The sequence below is a fragment of the Prionailurus viverrinus genome, chromosome D2, assembly GCF_022837055.1.
Source record: "Prionailurus viverrinus isolate Anna chromosome D2, UM_Priviv_1.0, whole genome shotgun sequence".
Lineage (NCBI taxonomy): Eukaryota > Metazoa > Chordata > Mammalia > Carnivora > Felidae > Prionailurus > Prionailurus viverrinus.
The window spans coordinates 87254864-87277881 of NC_062571.1; the positions used below are offsets into that span (position 1 = coordinate 87254864).

Here is a 23018-nt window from a genome sequence, read left to right on the forward strand (position 1 = left end):
GACAAGCCGGTCTGAAAACTCTAAGACAGCAAGCGCCTCTCCCCACGGGCCATGCGCTGAGGGGTAGCGTCTCCCGATCTAAACCTTTCAGGTTTTCTAATTTGTCCGTCTTTTCCTGTGGGGCCCGTGCTTGTTGGGTCTTGTTTGAGAAATGCTTTTATTCCGAAGCCACGAAGCTTTATCTTTTGGAAACCTTATGGTTTGCCTTTCGTGCAAAAGTCCTTGCCCCAAGCTCATGTGTGCGCGTAGGTGCACATGCGTGTGTGTGTACGTGTGTGCATGTGTGCGTCTGTGTGCGTGTGTGTGTGTGCATGCGTGTTGTAAGGGTCACCTCTGTCAGGCAGCGCGTGTCCCCCGGGGCAGGGGCCATCTGATGGCTCCCCTCTGACCCCTCGAGCCCGTCGTGCGCGAGCTGACCCAGCTTGGTAACCGTGGTGACGTCTGGAGGGCGGGTCGCCTCTCCTCGTTCTTCCGGACAGACTTGACTCTTCTTGGGAGTTTTTCAGACTCCCACAAAAACCTCAAAATCAGTTTCCCTAGATTAAAAACAAATAAACTAAAAACCCGCGGGGATTTTTGTTGGGCTTATGCCCAATCCCTGCTTATGCCCAAACCGTTCAAGGGTACAGTGAACACAATGGCAAAAATCCCACGTATTTATTCATGAGGAAACAAATAAAATGTTGTCACCAATTCACACGAGGATTTGATCTGAAGAGATCTGCGTCCCTGCCTGGCAAAGCTCCCTTGCGGCCCTGGGGACAGGAACCGTGCGTGTGTCTGTGGACAGCAGCATTTGGAGTGCCCACCATCTCTCGGGCGAATGTCCGTGCTCATAGTCATCAACAGCCCAGAGACCCCCCCACCCCAGGCCCAGGTGTGCAGATACGTCCAAAGTATAACACAAACGTGAGCTGGTGTGGCTGGTTCGAGGGTGTGGCCGAGTGTGGTGTCCAGCCTGGGGGGTTGGGGGCAGCCTTGGTTGGGAACGGGTGACCTGGGGACGTTTTTGGACAAGGCGCCCACAGTGGGGCTGGGAGGAGGGTGGAACAGAGGTGGAGGGTGGAGGGTGGAGGGTGGAGGCCCAAGGCGCCTGTGCCCAGCAGACCAGGGTGAGTCTGGGAAAGGTCCTGGCTTGAGGGACGGGCCAGCTGGGGGCTGTCTAGAGGTGGGGCCCAGCCCGGAGGCACAGTGCACAGCCAGGCCCCTTGGTCCAGGGGGAGGACGGCAGCCTCCCGGGCCCTGGCAAGGAGGGAGGACATGACCCCAGTCCCAGGACAGCGCAGCTCTGGGTGCGTAGAGGCTCGCGGTGTCGGCCCAGGGTGACGGTGGCCGGATCTTTCAGGGCTGCCCCCGTGGAAAGGCCCCGATGCTGTCACATGTGAGGATCCTTGACAATCCTACTTCCTTAACAGTCAGGTGGAGTTTGCTGTGGCTCTGGCTACGGCCCCGGCCCGTTCCGGGGTGTGGCACCGCTTCTCAGGGCCTGGGATGCAGGTGTGGAGGCCCCAGAAGGCCAGGGGGCAACCGGTGCCCAAGGCAGCACCGGCCCACGGGAGAAACCGCTGGCTGGTGTGTGGCCCCAGGGCTGGCGCTGGGACCAGGGTGTGTGAGAGCGGCCGGGAGCCGTGCACAGGTCCGTGGACAGACAGGCTGGCGGCTGAGCGAGGCCGGTCCTGGGACGGGGCGCTGCGGCCGCGGGCACCCTGCCCAGGACGCTCGGGAGCGCGCGCGGAGTTCTATGGTGACAATGTTCCACGCGTGGCAGACGCCCTGAACAAGGGGGGCTCTGCTGAGGACTCTGCTGGTGGCAAACCTGGGGCCTGAGTTTCCCCTCCCTCCCCCCCCCCCGCCCACGCCCTGGGGCAGGTCTCACTGGCAGGCTGGCTGGGGGAGGGAGGGAGCTGGGAGGGAGTGGATTTCAGCAAGTGGCGGTGGCCACTTTGTAAAGGCCAGGATGACCCCCAAAGCCAGGGGGTCCCCTGCAGCTACCTGCTCACACTCGCTGGCACCCGGGCCTGGCCACTGCCCCTTTGCCCCACCTCCAGCCCTCGTGTCCTCTGGAACGTGGCTCTGGGTGCTGAAGGGAGGCCGTGGCTGTCCGTGGCCATCTGGCCTGGGGCCACCCTGGTGTGATGGGGCCCCAGCAGCAGGGCTACAGCTTGGCTTGGAGCAGAGCAGAGTCTGTGACAGTTAAGTCCCTGTCTTGACCCGAAGACCCTAAGTCCCGGCTGGAGGCGTGGCACCCTGTGGGGGTCACAGAGGTGTCAAAGAGAAGCCACCTGGAGGGAAGCCAGGACACGGGCAGGGTGACCGCACGCACACCGCAGACACAGCCAGGGCAGGGCTGGGACACGGAGCTCCTGGGGTAGGAGACACCATGAGGTCAGGACTCAGCCACGCCCTCACCTTGCTCCTGTCACCCGAGGGACCATAGGTGTGGCTCCAGGGACACATATCAGATTGCCCGGGGCGGGGGCTGGGGGTGGATTTCAGGAGGTAACTGTGGGTTGAGAACCTCCCTGGTGAGGCCCAGGCCTGCAGGGGCCCCTTGATCTCACAGAAGAGGAGCCTGGAGCTTCAGAAGGTGCTAGAGCCAACTCCTGTCCCACAGTGCCCCTGCAGCAGCCAGGTCAGGGAGGGGCGGGATCCTGGTCGCATTTCCCCCCAAGGCAGAGTCAGTTTGTTCAGGGCTGTGCTGGGCGGGGAAGGGGTGAGGCGCCGGGCCCCCCCGGGGCAGCCGTGACTACTGAACCCGGGAGGGATGTCTGTCTGGCACAGGCAGCTACGGCACACGTCAGTCATTCACACGCTCAGTCAGTTACTAGAAGTTCCATAAAGCCAGACAAGGAGAGGCAAAAACCGATTCTGTCTTTCTCACGGAAGTCTGCGAGGCGTCGTCCCCTCCCCACCCAGGGTCTGGAGCAGCGATCAAGCCCCAGAAAAGATCGCTGTGAAAGGAGACCACGTCCTCCTGGAGCGCTGCTCGCTGGGGGAAGGGGCCCGCTCGCCTTGGTTCCCACGGAGACACAGACTGGCGGCAGTGTGCGAGAGGCCGACTCTGGCGGAGCCTGGCAGGGTCTGGGCAGGGGTGAGCTTTCAGAGGGGACGTTTGCAAACACAGAGGCGACACTGCGTCACAGCCCCCCAGCTGGGTCCTAGGCAAGGTGGGTGACGGAGTATTCCAGCCGCTGGGGCCAGACGCTGCCAAAGAACGTTCGTTCGCTGGCTTCTTTGCTCTGTGAGGAGGGTTCCTCCCTGGAGCAGGTGCAAGGCCAGGGAGGGTCCTGACGGAAGGCCACCCCTCAGGGTCCCCCGCTGCGGTTCCCAGGTGGGAGTGGCCACAAGGGTGCTGGGGCTGGCGCTTGGCACCGCGGGACAGAGGCTCTACCGTGCCTGCCCCGCAGTCAGCTGGCGTGCTTTTAAATGCGGGCTCCCAGGCTCCACCTGGCGGTTCTGGTTCTGTGCATCCCAGCCGAGCCTGCTCTGTCCTGCAGCGGGGGGGAGGGGGGCGTCAGGCGGTGCAGGTCTCCCCCCACCCTCCACAAGGCCCTTCTGGCCTCAGCATCCTCCCGCACACCCCTTCCCCAGGGACCCACCTTCCCAAGGGCTTCCCCTGGTTTCCATCCACCTTCTGTAACTTGGAGAGAGGGAGTGCAGGGTTGGGCATGGGGAGCTCCTGGGGGTAAGGGGAGGGGGAGGGGTGTGGGGAGATGGCAGCGTGGGGGTGTGGAGGGTTGGAGGTGTGGGAGCTCCTGGGGCTGTGGGGGGGGGGTGAGGGTGAGGGGGTGCCTCAGGGGGAGGAGGGGTGCAGCCCCCCACCTCCTGCACTGCCCACCCCCGCTTCCCTGGCCTGGCTGGGTGTTGTATTTGAATATGTGCCCCAAGTCGAAACTGCTCCTAGAAGTGAGGGGCGGGCCCCACACGACCCAGCAAAGCTCTTTCTGTGTCTCACCTGGCATCTGCACCGAGCGCCCAGGCTCCCCTCCACCAGTGGGCTTTCTGGGTGGAAGGGGGTGGCCTCAGCATCTCCTGCCAACGGAGACTGAGCGCAGAACGTGCAGAACCCCATGTTCCATGGAGACAGTCACTGACCGTAAAGTGACTTCCCCCCTTTCAAAAGTGAAATCGTGCCCCTCTGCGAGTGCACGTTTCCTCGAATTCCCTTTGTGGGGGGACCCCCTCCCTTGGCTGCAGCACGTGACCTGCACAGGTGACTTCTCAGGGAGGTCTGCGTTTTGGTCCAAACCGTCGGCTTAAACACCTCATTTAAGTGGGATCTTTGTGTAGAGACTCTTATTTTCTTGAAAGAAAAACGTTTTCTATGAAAGAAAAACGGTTTCTAAAGTATCCGTGTGTGAGTGTAAACGTCAGACCCAGAATACAGCTGCTTATTAATATGATTTTATTTTCCTGGCCCCTTTGTTTTCACTAATTGAGTGTGTTGCCTCTTTCCGCATTTCTGTGTGCCTGAGTAAATGGGAAGTTGGCAATTAAGGATTTCTTTTATTCTGTTCAGTTCATCGCTTGCCTGTGAATGCTGTGATCTGGGCTAATTAGACATCTCATCGCTTTGTTCCTAAGCTGACTTCAGCAGATGGCTGATTTATTAGCTTATTTAGCCTAAAACAGCAAGTGAAGCATCGAGGGGTCCTGTCCTATTCTGTTTTGAAAATATGTTTTAAACTGGGTCTGAAGAATGGGTAGCAGTGGGGTCTGTCCTGCCTCCCGCCCTTTGGCAGCCTGGACGAGGGCCTCGGGGGCAGGTGGCTGCTGTGGGGGGCTGAGCGCTCTAGGGGCAGTGGGGAGGGCTGCGGGCCCCTCACAGCCAGGAGCCCGAGGGCATGTGGAGGCCTGGCCAGATCAGAGGCTCCTGTTCTCCAGGCTGGAACCTACTTGTCCAGAGATCCCTCTCCTCCAAGCTTTGGTTCAAAGCAAGATTAATTACAAATGCAGCTTTGCCGGCAGACAGTGGGGCAGCAGCTGGGCTTCCGTCCACGCCTCGGAGCAAGGAGAGGCTGGAGGCAGGATAGGCGTGTGGGCTCCAGCCCCTTCTGGGCCTAGTGCCCCTCAGAGAGGGGAGGAAAGAGGCAGCGAGGAGCTCTGCTTCTCGTGTCCACAGCCTGCCTGTGTGCAGACGGACCTTGCTGCTCACAACCCCTACTGATGGGGTTCAGGGAACCCGGGAAATCCCCCTGCCATGCCCAACACGGAGCTGGAGGGGGCCTCGTGGACCTGCCAGACAATGCCAGCCCCCGGTGGCCGCCTAGGAGCCCCCGCAGGCCAGCACCCAGGAAGGTGGTCCTGCCAGAGCACAGGGAGGCTGGGAGGGCTGCACAGGGAGGCTGGGAGGGCTGCACGGAGTCTAGGAAGGAGTGTGTGTCAGTTGCATGAGCTCGGACTGACCCAGCAGAGCAGAGCCCCGCCCGGGACGGGGGAGTCCCGCTGCGGCCTGAGCGTCGGGGCTGTCGGTCCAGGGCTACCTGCTTTGCTTCCTTCCGGTCTCAGAGCCGGGAGACGCTGGCGGGGCTGCTGCCGTGGGGACCCTCCCGATGCTTGTTCGTAGCTCTGCTCCATCTGTTTCTATGGTAACCGCAGATCTGTACTCTGCCTGCCTGTGTGATTGTGTTCTGTTCTCCTTGTAGATGGAGGAGATAAAATTTAAAGACAGAGCAGTCTTCGTGCTGGAGAGAGAGTTAGGGGTTCAAGCCGGGCATGCTCAGAGACTGCAGCTCCAAAAAGAGGCTTTAGATGAGCAGCTGTCCCAGGTCAAAGAGGCTGATCGGCACCTGGGCAGCCCCAGGCGGGAACTTCCTTACGCAGGCGGTGCAGGAGACGCCTCAGACCACTCGGGAAGCCCTGTAAGCACCTCCCCACGCTTTGCCTGGTGATCCAGAGTCACAGACAGACACTGCTGCACGTAGCTATGTGGCCCTGCTCTGGCAGCTCCCCAGGGAGTTGAGAGCCTAGGTCCAGAGTCCAGAACCAGAACCTCCTGCCCCGGGGACTGACCATATCTGCAACCCACCAGCCAGACCCCGGACCCTTCGGCTTATCTGGCTCGGCTGGGAGGGCAAACAGACTTCCTGCCTTGCTAATGTGACACAGCACTGGCCGTCACTTGATCACCCCCCCGTGGGCCCCCAAGGCTTCAGGCTTCCAGCTGGAGCCCACCTGCAGCTGCCAGGATCCCCCGGTGGCTCAGGGCCCTTGCTTGCTGGTGCTGGTTCCGGCCCGGGTCTAGCGGGATGAGGCCATCTCCGAGCGCACGGGCTCCTGGCTCCTTACTCGCCCACATCCCCACCAGTCACCCCTCACCCGCTTTTTGTGTGACCATGCCACCTTTCTGCTGCTCTTCGGCCTGCTGTGACAGCGTGGGGGCAGCCAGCAGCCGCAGGGCCGTGACATCATTCATTCGTCATCACTGCTCCTCATTCAGAGCCCTCTGGAGTGGTTCTGGGAAATCTGGGATGGGGGGGGTGGGGAATCTAAATTCCATGGACCCTCAATGCGGGTCCTGCTGGGCCTGCTCCCTAGCCTCTCCTGCACCTGCTGAATGAGGAACCCTTCCTCAGTCCTTCCTGGACATGCATTCGTTTGCTCCGAGGACAAAAGGTTTGAGCTGAGCCAGCCCGAGGACAGCGACATTTCAAGAATAGAAAATGATTTTTTATAATCTTATTATAAATGGCTTAACTGAATTAAATCCTGCTCTGGCACTCGATAGATTGCAGTCAACTCCAGAGAGATTTTGAAACTGGATCAAAACGTTTTCACTGATTTTTGAATGAGGTTCCAGACGTTTCAAAAGTGACCTTTTAGAACCTCAGTGTGAGGGAGCACACTTCTTGGGAAACCGCCCTTTGCAAGCCTTCAGTTGAACTTCTTTTCCTGTGCTCAGGTCACATTGCGAGGGAAACAGGCGCAGGGCGGACCCCCCCCCCCCCCCCCCCCGCCGTGGCCCGCAGCCCCCAGCGCGGCGGCCCGGAGCAGCCACGCCTGTGGTGCCTGCATTTGCTCGCCCTTGCCTGCCTTACACCTCTGCACGCCCCTGGACATTTCCGCTCTTTCCTTCTGTCCCCATTGCGCGGCTTGCGGTGCCCCCGGCGGTGGAGCCAGCAGTCACCTTGCCCCGGGGGTCGGTCCGCACCCGCCCACCCGCCATTTGGAGTCACGGGCGCTCATGACGCGGAACCGCTTTGTTTTCCGTGGTGTGTTGGGATTGCAGAGGTTTTCCACGTCTGTGTCTGTGAACAGTTATTTGCAGTTGATTTTTGTTTTAGGAACAGCAGTTGGATGAAAAGGACGCTCGGCGCTTCCAACTTAAAATTGCAGAGCTGAGCGCGATCATTCGGAAGCTGGAGGACCGAAATGCCTTGCTGTCGGAAGAAAGGAATGAGCTGGTGAGTGGGGGTCTGGGCCCTGCGGGTCTACGGCTGCGGTGTGGGGGAGGGGCAGGGGGCGCCCACTTCCAAAATTCCTTTTGGAGAGGAGGAGCGATAGTTCCAAGGGCAGCGCTTGCGTAAGGCCTCTTGGCTATTCCAATAAAGCTTTATGAACAAAACCGGGGGGGGGGGGGGCGGGGGGCGGGGGCCGGAGGGCGGGGCAGATGCGGGCCTCAGGCACTGGTTGGTTGATCCTGGTTTCTCATTAGTGAGCAAAAGTACCCTCAGACCTGTGTGTCATCTAGGATGAGTGAGGTCCTCACCCCTAGGTGGAGCCATCACGATTAGTCCTAACAGGCCCTGAAATTTCCAGGTGATTGTGTCTGAGGGTGAGCTTCTCCAAGAGCCCTGAGGGGTCACGGGCGGGGGAGTTTACTGCAGCTCTAATTGGCAAAATAGAGCCTTGGCCCCGGACCGTTTCCCTCCACTGTGGCCAAAGCGTATTCTGATCGGTTTGCCGACTCTGTTCAGGGACTGTTGGTCCCATGTCACACTGAAAATCGTGTCGTGTCTTTCAGTTAAAGCGCTTACGAGAAGCTGAGAGTCAGTACAAACCGTTGTTGGATAAAAACAAGCGTCTCACTCGGAAGAATGAAGATCTGTCCCACACTTTGCGTCGGATAGAAAACAAGCTAAAATTTGTCACGCAGGAGAACATAGAAATGGTAAGGGGCCCTGACTGGTCCGTCAGGCCAGCGGGATTGCTCGAGAGCTCACCAGCAGCTAGCGACAAGCTCCCCCACTGCTCACGCGTCCCCGCGGGAGAGGAGGGTCCGAGCACTGCTGGGGAGCGGTCCTGGGCGCCGCCTGGGGGAACCCGGCAGGGAGGTCACTGAGCAAGTCCGGCCCCAGCCCCAGGCCTGCTGCCGGGGTGTAACACGAGGACCTTGGACTGCGCCTGTTCTCACTCTGAAAACTCTCGGGCACAGATGGGGAGAGTCCCAGAACGCCTGCGTGGAGGGGAAGGAGTCGGCCGAGCAGCACCCCGCAGAGGTTGGGGGAGGCTCACTCCTACACATCCACGGAGTGTGGGATGGTTAGCGGGTGTCTCCTGCGTCCCTTCCGTCCCAAAGGCCCCAAGAGGCCGCGGGCGAGAGTTTAGCCAAAGAGTAACTACTCAGTACGATGTTCGGAGCGGGGTGTCCTCAGCACCCGGCTGCAGAAATGCCTTCTTCCCGCGCTGAGCTGGGAAGAGGCGGCGGGTGAGGGATGGCAGGCCGCTCACGCCGCCGCGTCCTGGGTGGGGTGCAGACTCGCCCCGCACGTGTCCCCAGGGCCCTGCAGCCCGCTGCCCCGAGGCCCGAGCAGAGGGGCCCCTGCCCCCCAGCAGACGGGCTGCGCGTGCCCGCTGGCAAAGAAGACCCCGTTCCCCCGTCGCCCGGTCGACCCCTCATCCACCCCCGCGGTCTGCTTGGCTTGGCAGAGACAAAGAGCCGGGATCATAAGGAGACCCAGCTCCTTAAACGACCTGGATCAAAGTCAAGACGAGAGAGAAGTTGACTTCTTGAAACTTCAAATTGTGGAGCAGCAGAACCTCATAGACGAGCTTTCTAAGGTGCCCGGCGTCCCCTCCGCGGGGCACTCGCGTCCCGCCGCGCCACCCCTGCGCCCTCCAGCCTCCGCCCTCCCCATCGCCCTCGGCCCCGCCCCCTCATCTCTTTCCGCCCCGCCCCCATCCCCCTCGGGTCCCGTCCCTCCCTTATCCCTCCGCCCCTCCCCTTATCCCTCCGCCCCTCCCCTTATCCCTCCGCCCCTCCCCTTATCCCTCCGCCCCTCTCCTCATCCCCTCCCTTCTCGTCCTTTCCCTCTCCGCCCCTTCCCCCCCACAACCTCTAAGCCCTTTCCACTCCCTCGTCCCTGGGCCCCACCCTTCTCATCTTCTTCGGCCCCACCTCTCCCGCCTCCAGCCCCTCCCCTCGACCCTGCCCTCCCCTCCCCTCCCTCTGCCCCGCCCCTACAGCTTATCAGCCCCTCCCCTCCACTCCTCCCGTGTCCCTTGGCCCCTCTCCTTCACTCTTTCTTTTTCTCTCTGCCCCCCCGTCTACTCCCTCAATCACATCCCTCCGTTCCCTAGGCCCGTCTGCTCCCCCTGGGCTCCTCCACTCCTCCCTCGGCCCCTCCCCCCCCACCCTCGGTCCCTCCCCTCCTCCTTCCCTAGGTCCTTCTCCTCCCTTCCTCGGCCCCTCCCCTCCCGTCTCCCTAGGCCCGTCCTTTCTCCCTGGGCTCCTCCCTTCCTTCTTCCCTCGGCCCCTCCCGTCCTCCTAGCCCCCTCCTCTTTCCCTGGGTCCCTCCCCCCTCTTTCCCTGGGCCCCTCCCCTCCCCTCCCCCCTCCCTTCGGTCCCTCCGCTCCCAGCTCCCTAGGCCCTGCCTCTCTCCGTAGGCCCCTCCCCTCCTTCCCTCGGCCCCTCCTCTTTCCCTGGGCACCTCCTCTCCTCCTTCCTTGGGCCCCTCCCCTCCTCCTTCCCTGTTCTTCTCCTCCTCCCTCCGTCGGCCCCTCCCCTCCTCCTCCCTTCGGTCCCTCTCCTCTTTCCTCCCTAGGCCCCTCCTCTCCCTCCGTCCCTTACTTCCTTCCTTCCTCAGCCCCTCTCCTTCTCTTTTCCTCGGCCCTTCCCCTCCTCCCTTCGGTCCCTCCCCGCCTTCCTCCCTCAGCCCCTGTCCTCCTAGGCCCCGCCTCTTTCCCTGGGCCCCTCCCCCTCCTTCCTCCCTCGGCCCCTCCCCGCCCACCGGGTCCTTGCATTGGGGAACCCAGCAGGGGAGTCCTCCCGGCCCTCCCTAGGGGCCCCGCTGTCAGGCCCCAGCGCTAAAACTGCGTGGTCCCCTCCTCGCTTTAGACCCGGGGTTTCAAAGGCAGCAATGCCGCAGTGTCAGCTCCTGGGACCCCGGGACAGAGCAGCACACCTGGGGGCTAGCTCGCTTCTCCGTCTGAAGGCCAGAATCCAGTCAAGGTGCGGGCAGGGCCCCGCTGCTTCAGGGAACGCCAGGGCGGGATCCGTTCATCGCCACCTCTCCTCTCTTCTGAGCTCCGCCTGTCTCCGCGGGGCCTGCTCTCTGTGTCCCTCCGGTTGGTTCTCTTCTCTCCTGAGGACACCTGCCCACCCTAATCCGGGATGGTCTCACCTCCAGAGCCCTGACTCAAAGGCGCTATTCCAGATAAGGTCCAGAGACAGGTTCTGGGCATTCCCGGGGAGGGGGGCCCATCCAGCCTGCTACACTGCCCTATCCCTGTGGCCCCTACAGCCCCAGTACAGTTTTGCAAATAGTCCTGCATCAGACCCCCTCCAATTACCCTGCTTGGGGGCCTTCTGCTTCTTGTTGATCTGAATGATCTGTTCAGAGCAAGTGGCCTTGGTCATTCTGTGACCTCCAGGGGCATCCAAAGGGACAGCATCATCTCTTGCTGGTGTGGCTTGTGGCCCAGAAGTGCTGGCCTGGCCTGGCTTGTTGTTTTGTTTTGTTTTTTTTTTAATTTTTGTTCCTGGTTTTTTTAGTAAGCTCTATGCCAATCGTGGGGTTTGAACTCAAGACCTTGAGATCAAGAGTCCCATGCTCCATGGACTGGGCCATCCAGGCGCCCCAAGGCCAGTTGCCCCAAGCAACTTAAGTTGCTTCCAGAGTAGCAGGAAGTTGCCCACTGCGGGCTGCAGGATGGCGTCTCCCCAACACAGCCTTCTCTGGCCGTGCCTGAGAGCTGACCTCTTTATTCAAGCACACAGTGACCATCGATGCCCACGATAATGAGAATCTATGGGGGAATATAGGAAAAGGAAGAAATCTTGGTCAATTACAACTGTACATTACTTCAGTTTCTGAAAGGAAGGTGACAGGACCTCAGCCCTGAGCGGAGGGCCCCTGGGCACTTCTGCAGGTTCACGGTGCCCTTGGGAGGTCAGCTTGGGAGGGAAAAAGGACCGCGAGGGCCAAGTCACATGCTCCCTCTCCAGGCAGTGGGAATCGGTAGAGGTTTGGGGCAGCCAGCAGGCTCGGGGTCTCCCGCAGGAGCAGGTCTGGGCCCCTAGTTCTCTAATATGCTGTTCTCCCTCTAGACCCTCGAAACCGCCGGCTACGTGAAGAGTGTGCTGGTAAGTAATTCTCTCTCCTACATCCACGCCCATTTTCCAGGGCACTTGTCCCTGGGACCCCTGGTGCTGGTGTCTCCTTCCAGTCCAGACAAAGGTGGCTGTGCCCACACAGCACTCACTACCTGCCCAAAGGCTTTGCAGCAGTGGCCGAGAAGCCCATCCATTAGGGTCAGATAGGTGCCCCACATGGCCTTTGGTGATGCCTGCAGGAGCCAGCACCCAGCTTTGCCATCCCTGGGGCACCGCACCCCCACGGGTTTCTCCCCCGCCGGCGTGGTCCAGCAGTCTAAGCGTGGCTGGCGCGTGGTCAGGGCCACGGAAACACCATGTAGCTCCCTGGGGAGAAACGGGATTTTTGTCTCTGCAGCATCCTTCTCCACCTGTGCAGGGATGCCGTTTTCCAGACACCTGCTCAGACAGTGCGGAGCAGGGCTGGGCCACCGTCCCTGCCGGTTCTGGTTCCGGTTCCGGCTCCGGTGTGCGTGCTGCTCAGAGCCCGCCCCCTCCCCCGCACACTCTGAAGGAGGCTTTGCACGCTGAGCAGGGTGTGGGGAGGGGGAGGGCCCCCCCCCCCCCCAACGTGGGCCGTCACTCACTTCAGCCCAAGCAGAAGCCACAGGGCATCAGCGCCTGCAGCGTGATGGTCTCCCTGAGCAGGGCCGTGTGTTCATGAGCATACAGCGTGCCCATCCAGAAAGCACTCTGCAAGTCCGTTAGATGACCGCGCGGGAACATTAACTGAGCTGCTCAACCACTCAGAAAATCTCTTCCACTGGTTTTTGCAGGAGCGAGATAAGCTTTTAAGATTTCGAAAGCAAAGAAAGAAAATGGCGAAACTCCCCAAGGTAAAGGAGACAGCACTGACGTGTGCACACACAAAACGCGTGTTTTTAAAAGCCACTTAACAGGAGTGAGTTTCTCTCTGGAGGTGAAAAGAAGATAATTTTGTTATTTCCTTTTTATTAATGTTTATTTATTTGTTCTGAGAGAAAGAGTGCACGAGCAGGGGAGGGGCGGAGGAAGAGAGGATCTTAAGCAGTGGAACCCGGTGCGGGGCTCGATCCCCCGACCCTGGGATCAGGACCTGAGCAGAAACCAAGAGTCAGACGCTCATCAGGTTGCGTCACGCAGGTGCCCTAATAATTCTGTTATTTTTTTTAAGTTTACTTATTTTGAGAGAGAGAGAGGGAGAGAGAATTCCACGCAGGCTCCACATTGTCAGTGCAGAGCCTGATGCTGGGCTTGAACTGACAAATCGTGAGATCTTGACCTGAGCCGAAATTAAGAGTCACACACACACTTAACCGACTGAGCCACCCAGGCGCCCCAATTGTTTTTAAAAATCGTTACTGTACAATAACCAAAACGAACCCAAATCAATACAATGATTATAATTTTAAATTTAGAAATCCTACCTTGTTGCTTTTAACTTTCCCAGAGAAGATATGATTTCTGATGGCAAGGAGGAGGGGCTAGCCTTGGACCCTGACCTTCCTCTGCCAGCTCGGAGTTAGAGTTCCCTCTTGCGCTGGAGTCCACAGGCCTGCCTCGTCACCACATGGTCCCCGGCCAGCACTGCAGGCTGCAGCACCTGTCTGCTGGCCCCACACAGGTCCCTCCCAGGCATGCCTGCACCCGCAGGGAATTGGAAGCACAATCCTTTTCAACAAATGTGTGCTTTTTATTAGAGGAGACTCAGGAGAGGGGGCACCTGGGGGGCTCAGTGGGTCAAGCGTCCGACTTCGGCTCAGGTCATGATCTCACAGCTTGTGGGTTCGAGCCCTATGTTGGGCTCTGTGCTGACAGCTCAGAGCCTGGAACCTGCTTCTGAGTCTGTGTCCCCCTCTCTCTCTCCGCCCCTCCCTCACTTGTGCTCACTCTGTCTCAAAAACAAATAAATTAACTAATTAATTTTTAAAAAGGAGATTCAGGAGATAGCAACTTGTGTTGCTGCTTTCTGAGAAATGGAACAGCAACTTGTGTGCTGCTTTCTGAGAAATGAGTGTTTTCTCGTTTGGCTTTTGAATGCTCAGTGGTTGTTCCTCACACAGGCTGTGAGATATTCCTTAGGCACAAATGCTGGCTTCTCTGGCCCCCAGAAAGGCCCATGGGAGGAGGGAGAGGGTTTGGGGGTCTCTATCTTTGGGATTACGGCAGAGTATTTAGAGATTTTCTGGAGGCCTGGGAGCCCGGCAGTGCAGTGGTAAGAGTGGGCCTGCTGCTCTCCGCCGGGCCCCTCTGCTCCCCGGGCTTCCGTGAGGCAGGAGTGGGGAGAATCCGGGCAACTGGGATAAAGGCCAGGAGCCCTCAGCGTGCAGGACAGGTTCAGCAGCCGAGGACGGGATGGTGAAGGCAGGGAGCATTGGCCACGGTGCCCTCCAGCCTTAGTGACCGGTGACCCTCATGAGCCTGACCGTGAAGGGCCCCGTTGGGGACTCAGCAGAAGGAGGCCGCGGGGAGCTCCTGGGACCGTCTGGGCCTGTATCCGGGAGAGCGTCGGGGACACTGGCAGGAGGGACTTGGATAGAGTGGACATGGGGTGGGGAGGGCACATGGGTCCGTGTGTGGATTAACCCGGTCCCTCTTGGTCAGAAGCCGGTTGTGGTGGAGACGTTCTTTGGATACGACGAAGAGGCTTCCCTGGAATCTGATGGCTCCTCTGTCTCTTACCAAACGGACAGGACGGACCAGACCCCGTGCACCCCCGATGATGACCTGGATGAGGTAGCGTCCCACGGAGCCTCTGCACGGGCCGGGGCAGGGCTCCGGGGTCCAGGGACCTGGCAAGGAGGGCCACGTGCCTCTCCCTGGCTGCCTGCACCCCTGCCCTCTCGCAGGCTGCCCTGGGGGTCCGGGCCACGCCGAGACGTACATCAAGGCAACAAAAGAATGAGGAGCAGCCCTGTCTTTGATAAAAGCCCAGCCAGCCTGTCCTGCCCAACCCCCCTTCCGGAAGGAACCGCCCTCATACGCAGGCGGACATCTGAGCCCCCTCATGTCGCAGGAAGCCCGTGCTGGGTTTGGTCTGACCCGCCCGGCCCCTGTGGCTGAAGGACACGTAGTGGCAGGCGGTCCACGGACCTGTCCAGGGGCACTCGGGCCATGAGCCAGGCCTCCCCTGGCAGATCCGGGCAGGTGGCCCCATGGCCACCGACCCACGTAGAGACCTAAGCCATGGTAGCCCAGTGCTGCCACTGGACCCGGGGATAAGGAGCAGGGGCCGGGCTCCAGTCACTCTCAGACACAGCCACCCTCCCGCAGCAGACCGGGGTGTTCTCCTTGGAGCAGCAAACACTTCGGGGTCCGCTGGGGCCCCGCCAAGGCAGCCACAGCCCCCTGCCTTTTCCCAGGGGCAGCGGATGTCCTTGCGGCCTGAAGGCATGTGGGGATGGCCGTGGGAAGGGAGCCTGAGCTGTGCGGTGGGGTGGGGAGGAACCGCCTTCTCGGGCCCAGCGCTCACCTGGCCCGCAGGGGGGCCCCAGCTGAGGCCCTGGCTGGGCTCCCGGCCCCTGAGGCTCACCCTGGCCTCAATGCAGCCCGCTGGGCCTTTGTCCCCGGGGGCTCCGGGCTCACCTCCCCGGGGCCCCGGGTAACAGCGTGTCTCCGTGCACCTCTCCAGGGCGTGGCCAAGGAGGAGACGGAGCTGAGGTTCCGGCAGCTGACCATGGAGTACCAGGCCCTGCAGCGAGCCTACGCCTTGCTGCAGGAGCAGGTCGGAGGGACGCTGGACGCAGAGCGAGAAGTTAAGGTCTAACTGACTTCTACTCCACGACGTTCCGGCTCCCGCCGGGGCTCCTCCCCGCTTGACCCCCCGGCCTTGGCAGGGACACTGGCATCGCTTCGCCTTCCGGGCCAAGCCCTCTCCCACGTCCCGCGGTTATTGTCGGGCCCGGCGATGCTCGCCGAGGCCGTCGGGAGCCCGTGTTTGGGAAGTGGCGCCGGCCGTTGGCCGGCCGCAGGTGGGACCCCAGGGCAGCCCCGGGCACAGGTGTGAGCGGTGGCCCCCCCGGAGAGCTGGGTTTGTCCCTCTGGGCACTGCAGTTGGCGGGCAAGGTAAAGTCGGCTTCCTGGCCAACATGCTGGTGGCGCTCCTGGGGCCTCCCGGTAACTGAGGCCCAGAGCCGGGGGAGATCCGGCATCGCAGCTCGGTTCTTGAAACAAGCCAAGATTATTTGTTTGTCCGGTAAACGCTGAGCTCGGATGCCGTGCCCCCCTTTCCCCTGAGCCTCGCCAGGCAGGCCCAGCCGGGAGCAGGTAGTGTCCCCTCCTGTCCCTGCTTCCCTGGACCCTGGGTCAGGTACTCATGGTCCATCCGCCAAAGGCAGGTGCCCTTGCCGGCCGCCAGGGGAGGCCGTGGTGGGGGGCTGTGTCCTGCCGCCCTCCCCCAAACCCCCTTTACCCCCGTCCCTGATGCGTGGCCTGCTCTGCTGGGGCTCAGAGGGCATGCCCAGCATAGAGAGATAAGCTTCGTCCCTGTGGACTGAAGGGGTCTCCTGCCCTGCTGCTGTGGGGCCTGGGGGCCAGCTCTGTCCCCAGCCACACGGGACAACACCACTTAGCCATTTCTGCAACTCTGGCTGGCCGGCTGAGCATGGACATCTTCGAACCAGGGCACAGTGTCAGCGGGGTCCCCTCCCCTAGACCGTATGTGTACTGGCTGCCTGGATAGCCCCTGGGCCTCCAGGGAATCGGGTGGGGACTAGCTAGGACCCCGGCCAGCTTCACTTTCATCTCTGCGGATGGAGAGCAGAGGCCAGGGGAGGGGACGGGGGAGGGAGAGCCTGGGTCCACCGATGTCATGAGGAGAGGCACCCAGGGCCTGGCCAGGGGATACCCTGCCCTCCCCAAGCTGAGGGACCCCTGACCCTATGCCCTCATCTGCCCTGGAAGCTGTTCCCCGGGGAGCAGGAGCACCAGAAGAATGGAGTGCCCTATAGCTTGGACCTCACGAGTGCACATGAACTCCCAGGAGGGCGGTTTGGACCCTCGGGGGCCTTGCACGCACCAGGGCAGTGAGGGTGGGCTTCCACAGGGGGCCCTGGGGGGAGAAAGTGAAGTCAGCAAGCAGAATCCAGGTGAAGCCAGGACCGGCAGAGGGCGCCTGTGCGGGAAGGGAAGGGAAGGGCGTCTGGTCCCTGCTGGGCAGATGGCCAAGCCCTGCCAGTGTCCTCACTGTCGCCCTCGAGACTGGAACCAGCCCCACTGGGCCGCGCCCGGCCACGCCCATCAGCTGTTCGATCCTGTGAACAGACATCCTTCGGCCAGCATGCTCTCAGAGCCAGTCTGCAGGCCGTTCCTGTGGTCTAAGTGAGGTCGCCTGCTTCAAACCAGCCTCAGAGTTCTTCCCTCCGTGCCGAGCACTCCTTGCAAAGGGGAGAACGGCCTCCTCTCCGGTAGCAGAGTTGGTGGAGGCAGAAGGCAGAAGGTCGCTGAGAGTCTCTGTCCCTGTGGGTATGTCCTGGCTTTTAGAGAAAGTTGGATGTATGTCTCCTCCCGTCCTACAGACCCGTGAGCAGCTCCAAGCAGAGGTGCAGAGGGCCCAGACGCGGATAGAGGATCTCGAGCAGACCCTGGCTGAGCAGGGACAGGTGGGTGTGTGGAGCCCAGGTCCCTGGGGGGCTCCAGGGGGTCGGAGGGAGCCTGAGGGGCACGGACTCCTGGGGAGGGCGGCGGCCCGTGTGCGCGCGTGCAGGTAAAAGTTATTGGCTGCACACTGAAGACTCACACCTCAATCAAAAATGTGAAAACTGGAAGGAATCTGTATCCAGAGGAAGGAGACAGCAGCCTTGACGGGGCGGGCACGCGCCCGGCTGAGAGTGCGTGGCCTCTCTGGGCTTGGTCTGGGTGGGCCCCGTCTCTCCCCCAGCTCGGGGCCAGGATTTCAGGCCCCTGGAGATTGTCACTCACTCCCTCACCACCTCGGGGCTCTTGGAACCCCGCAGGAGGGCATCCTCCCGCCCTGGCCACGGGCCTGTGACCTGCTGGATGGCGCAGCTCCAGGTGGAGCCACTATGCGGCTGGACGACGTCCACATAGGGCTGGGAGGGTCTGCCTGGGAGGCGCCTGGCCCAGCACCGAGCCCCGTGCAGACCCACGGCAGTCCTCGACATGTTAACTGCCGGGTGGACGGCCGGCCAGACAAGAGGAGGGCCTGAGTGACACCGGGGCCACACTGTGAGTGCCCTTGCCTGAGCACCCGGCCAGGCTTTGGCGCCAGACTGGCTCGCGCCCCACCACGGCCACCGCATCTCCGCCCGGGGCCACGGCACACTTGGGCTGCAGGAACGGCGTTCTGGAGCTGAGCTGTGTACAGTCCTCACGGACCCTGCCTGGACTTCGAGAGTGAGATCCCTGGGCCCCATGCCATGCTGGATAGGAGCAGCGGTGGTAGCTGGGACATGAGGAGGAGGAGGAAGAGGAGGAGGAGGAGGAGAGGGAGGGACAGGAGGAAGGGGAGGAGGGGGAGGAGGAGGAGGGGGAGGAAGAAGAAGAAGAAAAAGAAGAAGAAGGAGAAAAGACAACGCTGCCTTTCATCTGCTGAGATGAATCTTTCAAGCTTCGAAGATGACTTTGCCGGAAAGAAGCTGGGGCAATAGGCCTTCCTCCTGACACCTGACTGGGAACACTGCGGAGGCAGGGGGCAGGGGGCACCCGGAGACCCTGTGCTTCCCCCAGGGCCTGACCCTGGGGCGGGGTCCGCAGGGCGGCCACACACATCTCTCGCTGTTGCACAAATGCCTCCGTCTGAGTGTCCGAGAGTGAGATGGACCGGGCGCCCCCCTCCCACCCCGTCGAGGGAACCTGGCTCCCGCCGGCTCCAGTCAGGGTCCCCGGACCCGTGACGTCCACGTGGTACCACGTGCCGCTGGTGCCTGGCCGGGAGCGCTGTCCACGTGGGGGTACGAGGGGTCCGCCTGAAGCGGGGCTGCCCCCGTCTGCTCTGTCCGGGCCCCTCCCAGGAGGTACAGGGTGAAATCAGAGGTGTTCATTAGCTGTGCGAATGAGCCGTCCCGGGTGGTCATTGTCAGAAGCTGGGTGTTGAGTCCTTTGGTCGGATCCTCTGTTCTGCTGAATTGTGATTTAAATGCTGACTTTGAGATTAACCCTGTGGCGAATCTGTTTCTCCAATTCGATTCTGCGTCCAAGGACATGAAGTGGATTGAAGAGAAGCAAGCTTTGTATCGAAGGAACCAAGAGCTCGTGGAGAAGGTATGTCTGTGGCCGTCCGACTCTCTGGCTGCCCCTCCCCTGTGCTCCCGGGCGTGTGCGGCCAGTGCTGCTGGGCAGGGGTGGGGCGCTCGGCAGAGCCTCCGTGGCCGCCCCCTCGCCGGGCCTGCTGGCGGCTCACTCCCAGGAGGCCGCCCCCTCCGCCTCCTGGAGACGGTGAGCTGTGCGTCTAGAGCTGCGTCTGGACTCCTGTTTTGTCCCACGGATGGGCTCTGTGGTTGGCGAGGGCCAGGCAGGCTCTGTGGAAGAGTTGTCCTTTCAAAACCACTGGAGTCACCCCATTCAGAAGCCTTGTTGAGCCAGGACACTGTATTCCGGGAAGAGGTCCTTTGAGGGTCCCCGGGAGCTGGGCTTCAGTTTCTGTCACCACTGCGCAACTGTGAGGGTGTGTGACGTAACCAAAGCTTCCCTGGCAGTGGCTGTGGCCATGGCCATGGGCTCTCCTGGCTGTGGCTAACAGGAGGCTCCAAAATGCTGTCGTCCCTGTCACCCCGCCCCCAGACTGGGGCTTTTTGGCTGGAAGAAGGCTTTATGTGACTGGTCAGGAAACACGGTGCACAGCTGGCCAGTGCCTGTTAGTGGCCTGAGCTCCTCCCAGGAGCTGCCTGGCTTCCCCTTGTCCCTGGACGTGAGACGTCCGTTCATGGGCACCTCCGCCTACATCACCACCTCTCTGATCCAGCCCGTTCTTGGGGCCGGTTCAGGGAGGGACCCACAGCACTAAAGGCCGAGGACTGTACATGGTTCGTCAGATGACACTTGGGCAGCTGGGGACCGTCCCCAGTGGGTAGGGCCCAGAGTGCTGTAGCAGGTGGCTCGGAACAGGATGGGAGCCGGAGCTACATGTTCAGAGGCAGAAAGGCCACCAGGGCTTACAGTTGGCTCCCGCAGCCCCGCCATCATCATGCCTACGTGACGGTGCCATTGTGGCCCGTCCCTCCCAGCCACAGCCCTCGCCCTGGGCCAAGGACTTTCCGTGGCATCTGCCGCCCTTACCGAGAAGAGCCAGACTAGGGTGTCCTCACGAGCCTCAGGGCCACCTCCTCGACGGTGCTTCCCACAGACCAGCAGCCCCCAAACCAAGGCCGTGGGTCCCAGTTCAGTCGCCCGCCCCGCCTGAAGCCGTCAGTCCCACGCGGGGCTGTGCTTTGGGTATTATGTCTTGAACAGTGAGTGACACCTACGTGCTTCCCGCTTGTATCTTAGATCAGGACAGCTGTGCTCACCTTCTCTGGTGCTCACCTGCACACGTAAACACGTGTGTGTGCATGGAAATGCTTGTGTGCACACATAACGTTCACGTGCATGCTAAAATTTTGTGTGCCCTTAAACATGCACGTGCACACTCACTCGTGTGCATGCAAACACACGTGCACACTTAAATGTTCTTGCATACACACCCATGAGCACATTTAACCACTGTGCACACTTAAATACTCCCTCGTACACATAACACTTGCGCACACGTAAATGCTTGTGTGTGCACAAAAATACCTACATGCTTGTGTGCACACATACACATTCATTGTACTCCTGTATTCTTCTCATATATGCTTGTGTGCACACACATTTGTATGCATACATTTAAGCACTTCTTACATACACACTCATGTGCACGCAATACATACACGTGCACATTTAAACACACACATGCACAATGTCCACGTGCAAACACTGTGCACACTTCAAACCTGTACTTTTTTCTGGCTACCACAGACGTGGGGTCACATTCTTGGCCTGTGGGTGCTCCCCCACGGCCTCAGCTGTGACACATGCGCTGTGATAAGGCCCTGCCCCTGAATGCACGGCTCCCTTGCTGGGTGCTGAACCCCTGGAACCATCTCTCCACCCACCCCCGAGCATCCCAGCAGGGCATTCGGTTCCCCAAACTCAGTTCGGGGGATGGGTCGAGTCCCCTGCCCGCAGCGGACACCCTTCTGGAACACCCTTTCCTTTCGGGGGGATGGGCCGAGCCCCCGCCCGCAGCAGACACCCTTCTGGAACACCCTCTCCTGTGTTCACAAGGCTGAGTGCCCCAGGATGCGTGGCGCTCACCGTTGGGAGGGCATGAGCCGTGCATGTTTCTGATTCTGTTTAAACAACCTCCTAATTAGTAAAGTTTGCTCTGGAGGGGGTCAGGCAGCGATGGCTCATGGCCCTTCCGTTGCTTCTGGGCCAGCCTGGGCTCTAAGGAGCACTGTCATACAGGGACATCTTACCGTCTCTTCCCTTGATGGGTCCCTTCCCTTCCGCATCTCTGCTCAGATGGCCAGGCCGGGCTCTGGGCTCTCGGGGCTCCTCGCCCCCTGATCTGCCCCTGCGTCCCCCATCCCGATTAACCAACGGCTGGAGACTCAACCCTGTCTCTCTAGGATGGACCCACGTGGACTCCAGCTGGAGTGAGGGCTCTGGGCACTGGGGTGGGTCAGCTGTCCCCACAGAGAGCCAGCAGCTGTCAGGACAGCTGGGGAGTTGACCTGTGACCTCAGGCATCTCGTCTGCCTTTTATCTTACAGATCAAGCAAATGGAGACGGAAGAGGGTCGGTTAAGACACGAGGTTCAGGATGCAAGAGACCAGAACGAGCTGCTAGAGTTCCGGATCCTGGAGCTGGAGGTGCGTCTCAGGGCGGGCGCGGGCGTCAGGGCACCGGCCACCAGCCTGCGGAGCCGGGGTGGGCACAAGGGGCACAGGCCACCAGCTGCGGACGGAGGGAGGCCTGTTGGCCGGTCACTTGGCCTTCCTGACCTGAGCTTTTGTTCATGACCCCAAGAGGGAGGGCCGGAAAGGGGGCTTCTTTCTGCGTGGGGAACCATGGAGGAAACAAGGACAAAATGTACCCCGAAAGAATAAAACATGAGTGTCTGCTTCTAGACCCGTGGGGGCCGGACAATCATGGCTGTGCCTCGTTGAGCTGTGGGGGCCACACGCCTGACCACAGTGGTCGGCCCGGCCGACGTTTCCTTCTTGCTCATTTAAGCCCCTGAGTGCTGGCAGCTGGGTGCCACACGGTGACCAGGCGCCCTTTGTCTGTCCTCTGCCATGACCTTGGCCTCCTGCAGCGGAGGGAGCTGGAGCAAGGCTCCCTCGGGGAAAGGGCCAGCCACGCGTGGACGGCCACATTGCTGCCTTCACCTGCCACTGTCACTGCTCCCCGTGAGGGCAGCTGGGGGCACGGTCCACCTGTGAGGCGTGAGGAAGTGATCTGGACTGGTGTTTGCCCTGCTGGCCGCCTACACACCCCTTGGGGGCCCCCTTCTCAGTCCTGGTCACCATTGGGACCTTTGGTGACGACGAGGGCATGACCCTCGCTGGTGGGAGCGACCACACTTTGTACGATACTGTGAGAAGATGGGGGTCCCCAGGGTCTCGCTGTGGTCGGCCTGTGGAGGACCCGCTCCCTGAGGCCCCCGACAGCCCTGGAGTTCACGGCGGTTGGCAGGTTGCCAGCGGGGGTGGTGACCGAGGAGCAGGGAGCTGAGCCGGATCCCCAGGGCCTGTCTGGGCCGGGAGCTCCCTTCTCCGCCAGCGTCTGTCTGCACAGGGGCCGCCTGCCGCCCTTGGGGCTTCGTTTCACAAACGTGGACCCTATTTGCGGGTCCCCAGCACAGCTCCGCGCCAGCCTCCCACTTTCTGTCCTAGGAAAGGGAGAGGAAGTCGCCCGCCATCAACCTCCACCACACCCCATTCGCGGAAGGGAAGAGCCCCCTCCAGGCCTACTGCGAAGCGGAAGGCGTGACGGTAAGCCCCCCCCCCCCCCGCCCGCGCCCCGTGCTGCCCGCCCGGCTGGCGCTCACCCCAGCCCGTCTGTCCTTCTAGGACATCCTGGTCGCGGAGCTGATGAAGCAGCTGGACATCCTGGGGGATAACGCCGTAAGTGTATGTCGCTCTCCTGACTTGTGCATGCCTCCTCATGCGAGCCACCACCCCCATCAGCCCCCCGGGGTCAGGGGCCCCGTGAGTCCCACCGTGAACCGGCCACAGCTGCCCTGCCCGCCCGCACCCTCCCTGTGGCCATAGCGCTTGGGGCGGCCCCTTTCTCATGTTGTCCCCGCGTCCGGCCCGGTGGTGCCTAGCAGCCAGAGACACGGAGCTCAGCGCTGTGCTCTGCTGGGTGGGGGGGCCTCCGCCCGCACACCGTCCCCTCCGGCAGTGGTACTTCTGGCTAGTGTTTTCTCAGTTTCTGGAATCCTCTCCGTACCCTTGATACTCTGCGGCTCCTTCCTGTACCTTAGATAGCCCAGACTCTTAGGGGTTCCCCTTGGTTT

The 23018-nt window shown here is 61.2% G+C and overlaps 1 protein-coding gene across 14 annotated transcripts in view; it reads left to right on the top strand.

The window, feature by feature from the left end:
* The window catches only part of JAKMIP3 (Janus kinase and microtubule interacting protein 3), a 115360-nt gene that overhangs the window by 61338 nt on the left and 31004 nt on the right, over nucleotides 1–23018 (top strand). For 3 of the 14 annotated variants that reach the window (XM_047825128.1, XM_047825124.1, XM_047825127.1), the window contains exons 4-16: nucleotides 5646–5861; nucleotides 7284–7403; nucleotides 7964–8110; nucleotides 8869–9000; nucleotides 11489–11524; nucleotides 12310–12369; nucleotides 14117–14248; nucleotides 15144–15272; nucleotides 17029–17112; nucleotides 18671–18733; nucleotides 21268–21366; nucleotides 22393–22491; nucleotides 22570–22629. In XM_047825128.1, the coding sequence (XP_047681084.1) occupies nucleotides 5646–5861; nucleotides 7284–7403; nucleotides 7964–8110; nucleotides 8869–9000; nucleotides 11489–11524; nucleotides 12310–12369; nucleotides 14117–14248; nucleotides 15144–15272; nucleotides 17029–17112; nucleotides 18671–18733; nucleotides 21268–21366; nucleotides 22393–22491; nucleotides 22570–22629 (1377 nt within the window). The remainder of the gene's footprint in view (nucleotides 1–5645; nucleotides 5862–7283; nucleotides 7404–7963; nucleotides 8111–8868; nucleotides 9001–11488; nucleotides 11525–12309; nucleotides 12370–14116; nucleotides 14249–15143; nucleotides 15273–17028; nucleotides 17113–18670; nucleotides 18734–21267; nucleotides 21367–22392; nucleotides 22492–22569; nucleotides 22630–23018) is intronic. The other 11 variants (XM_047825129.1, XM_047825125.1, XM_047825126.1 and 8 more) reach the window with 10 other exon arrangements.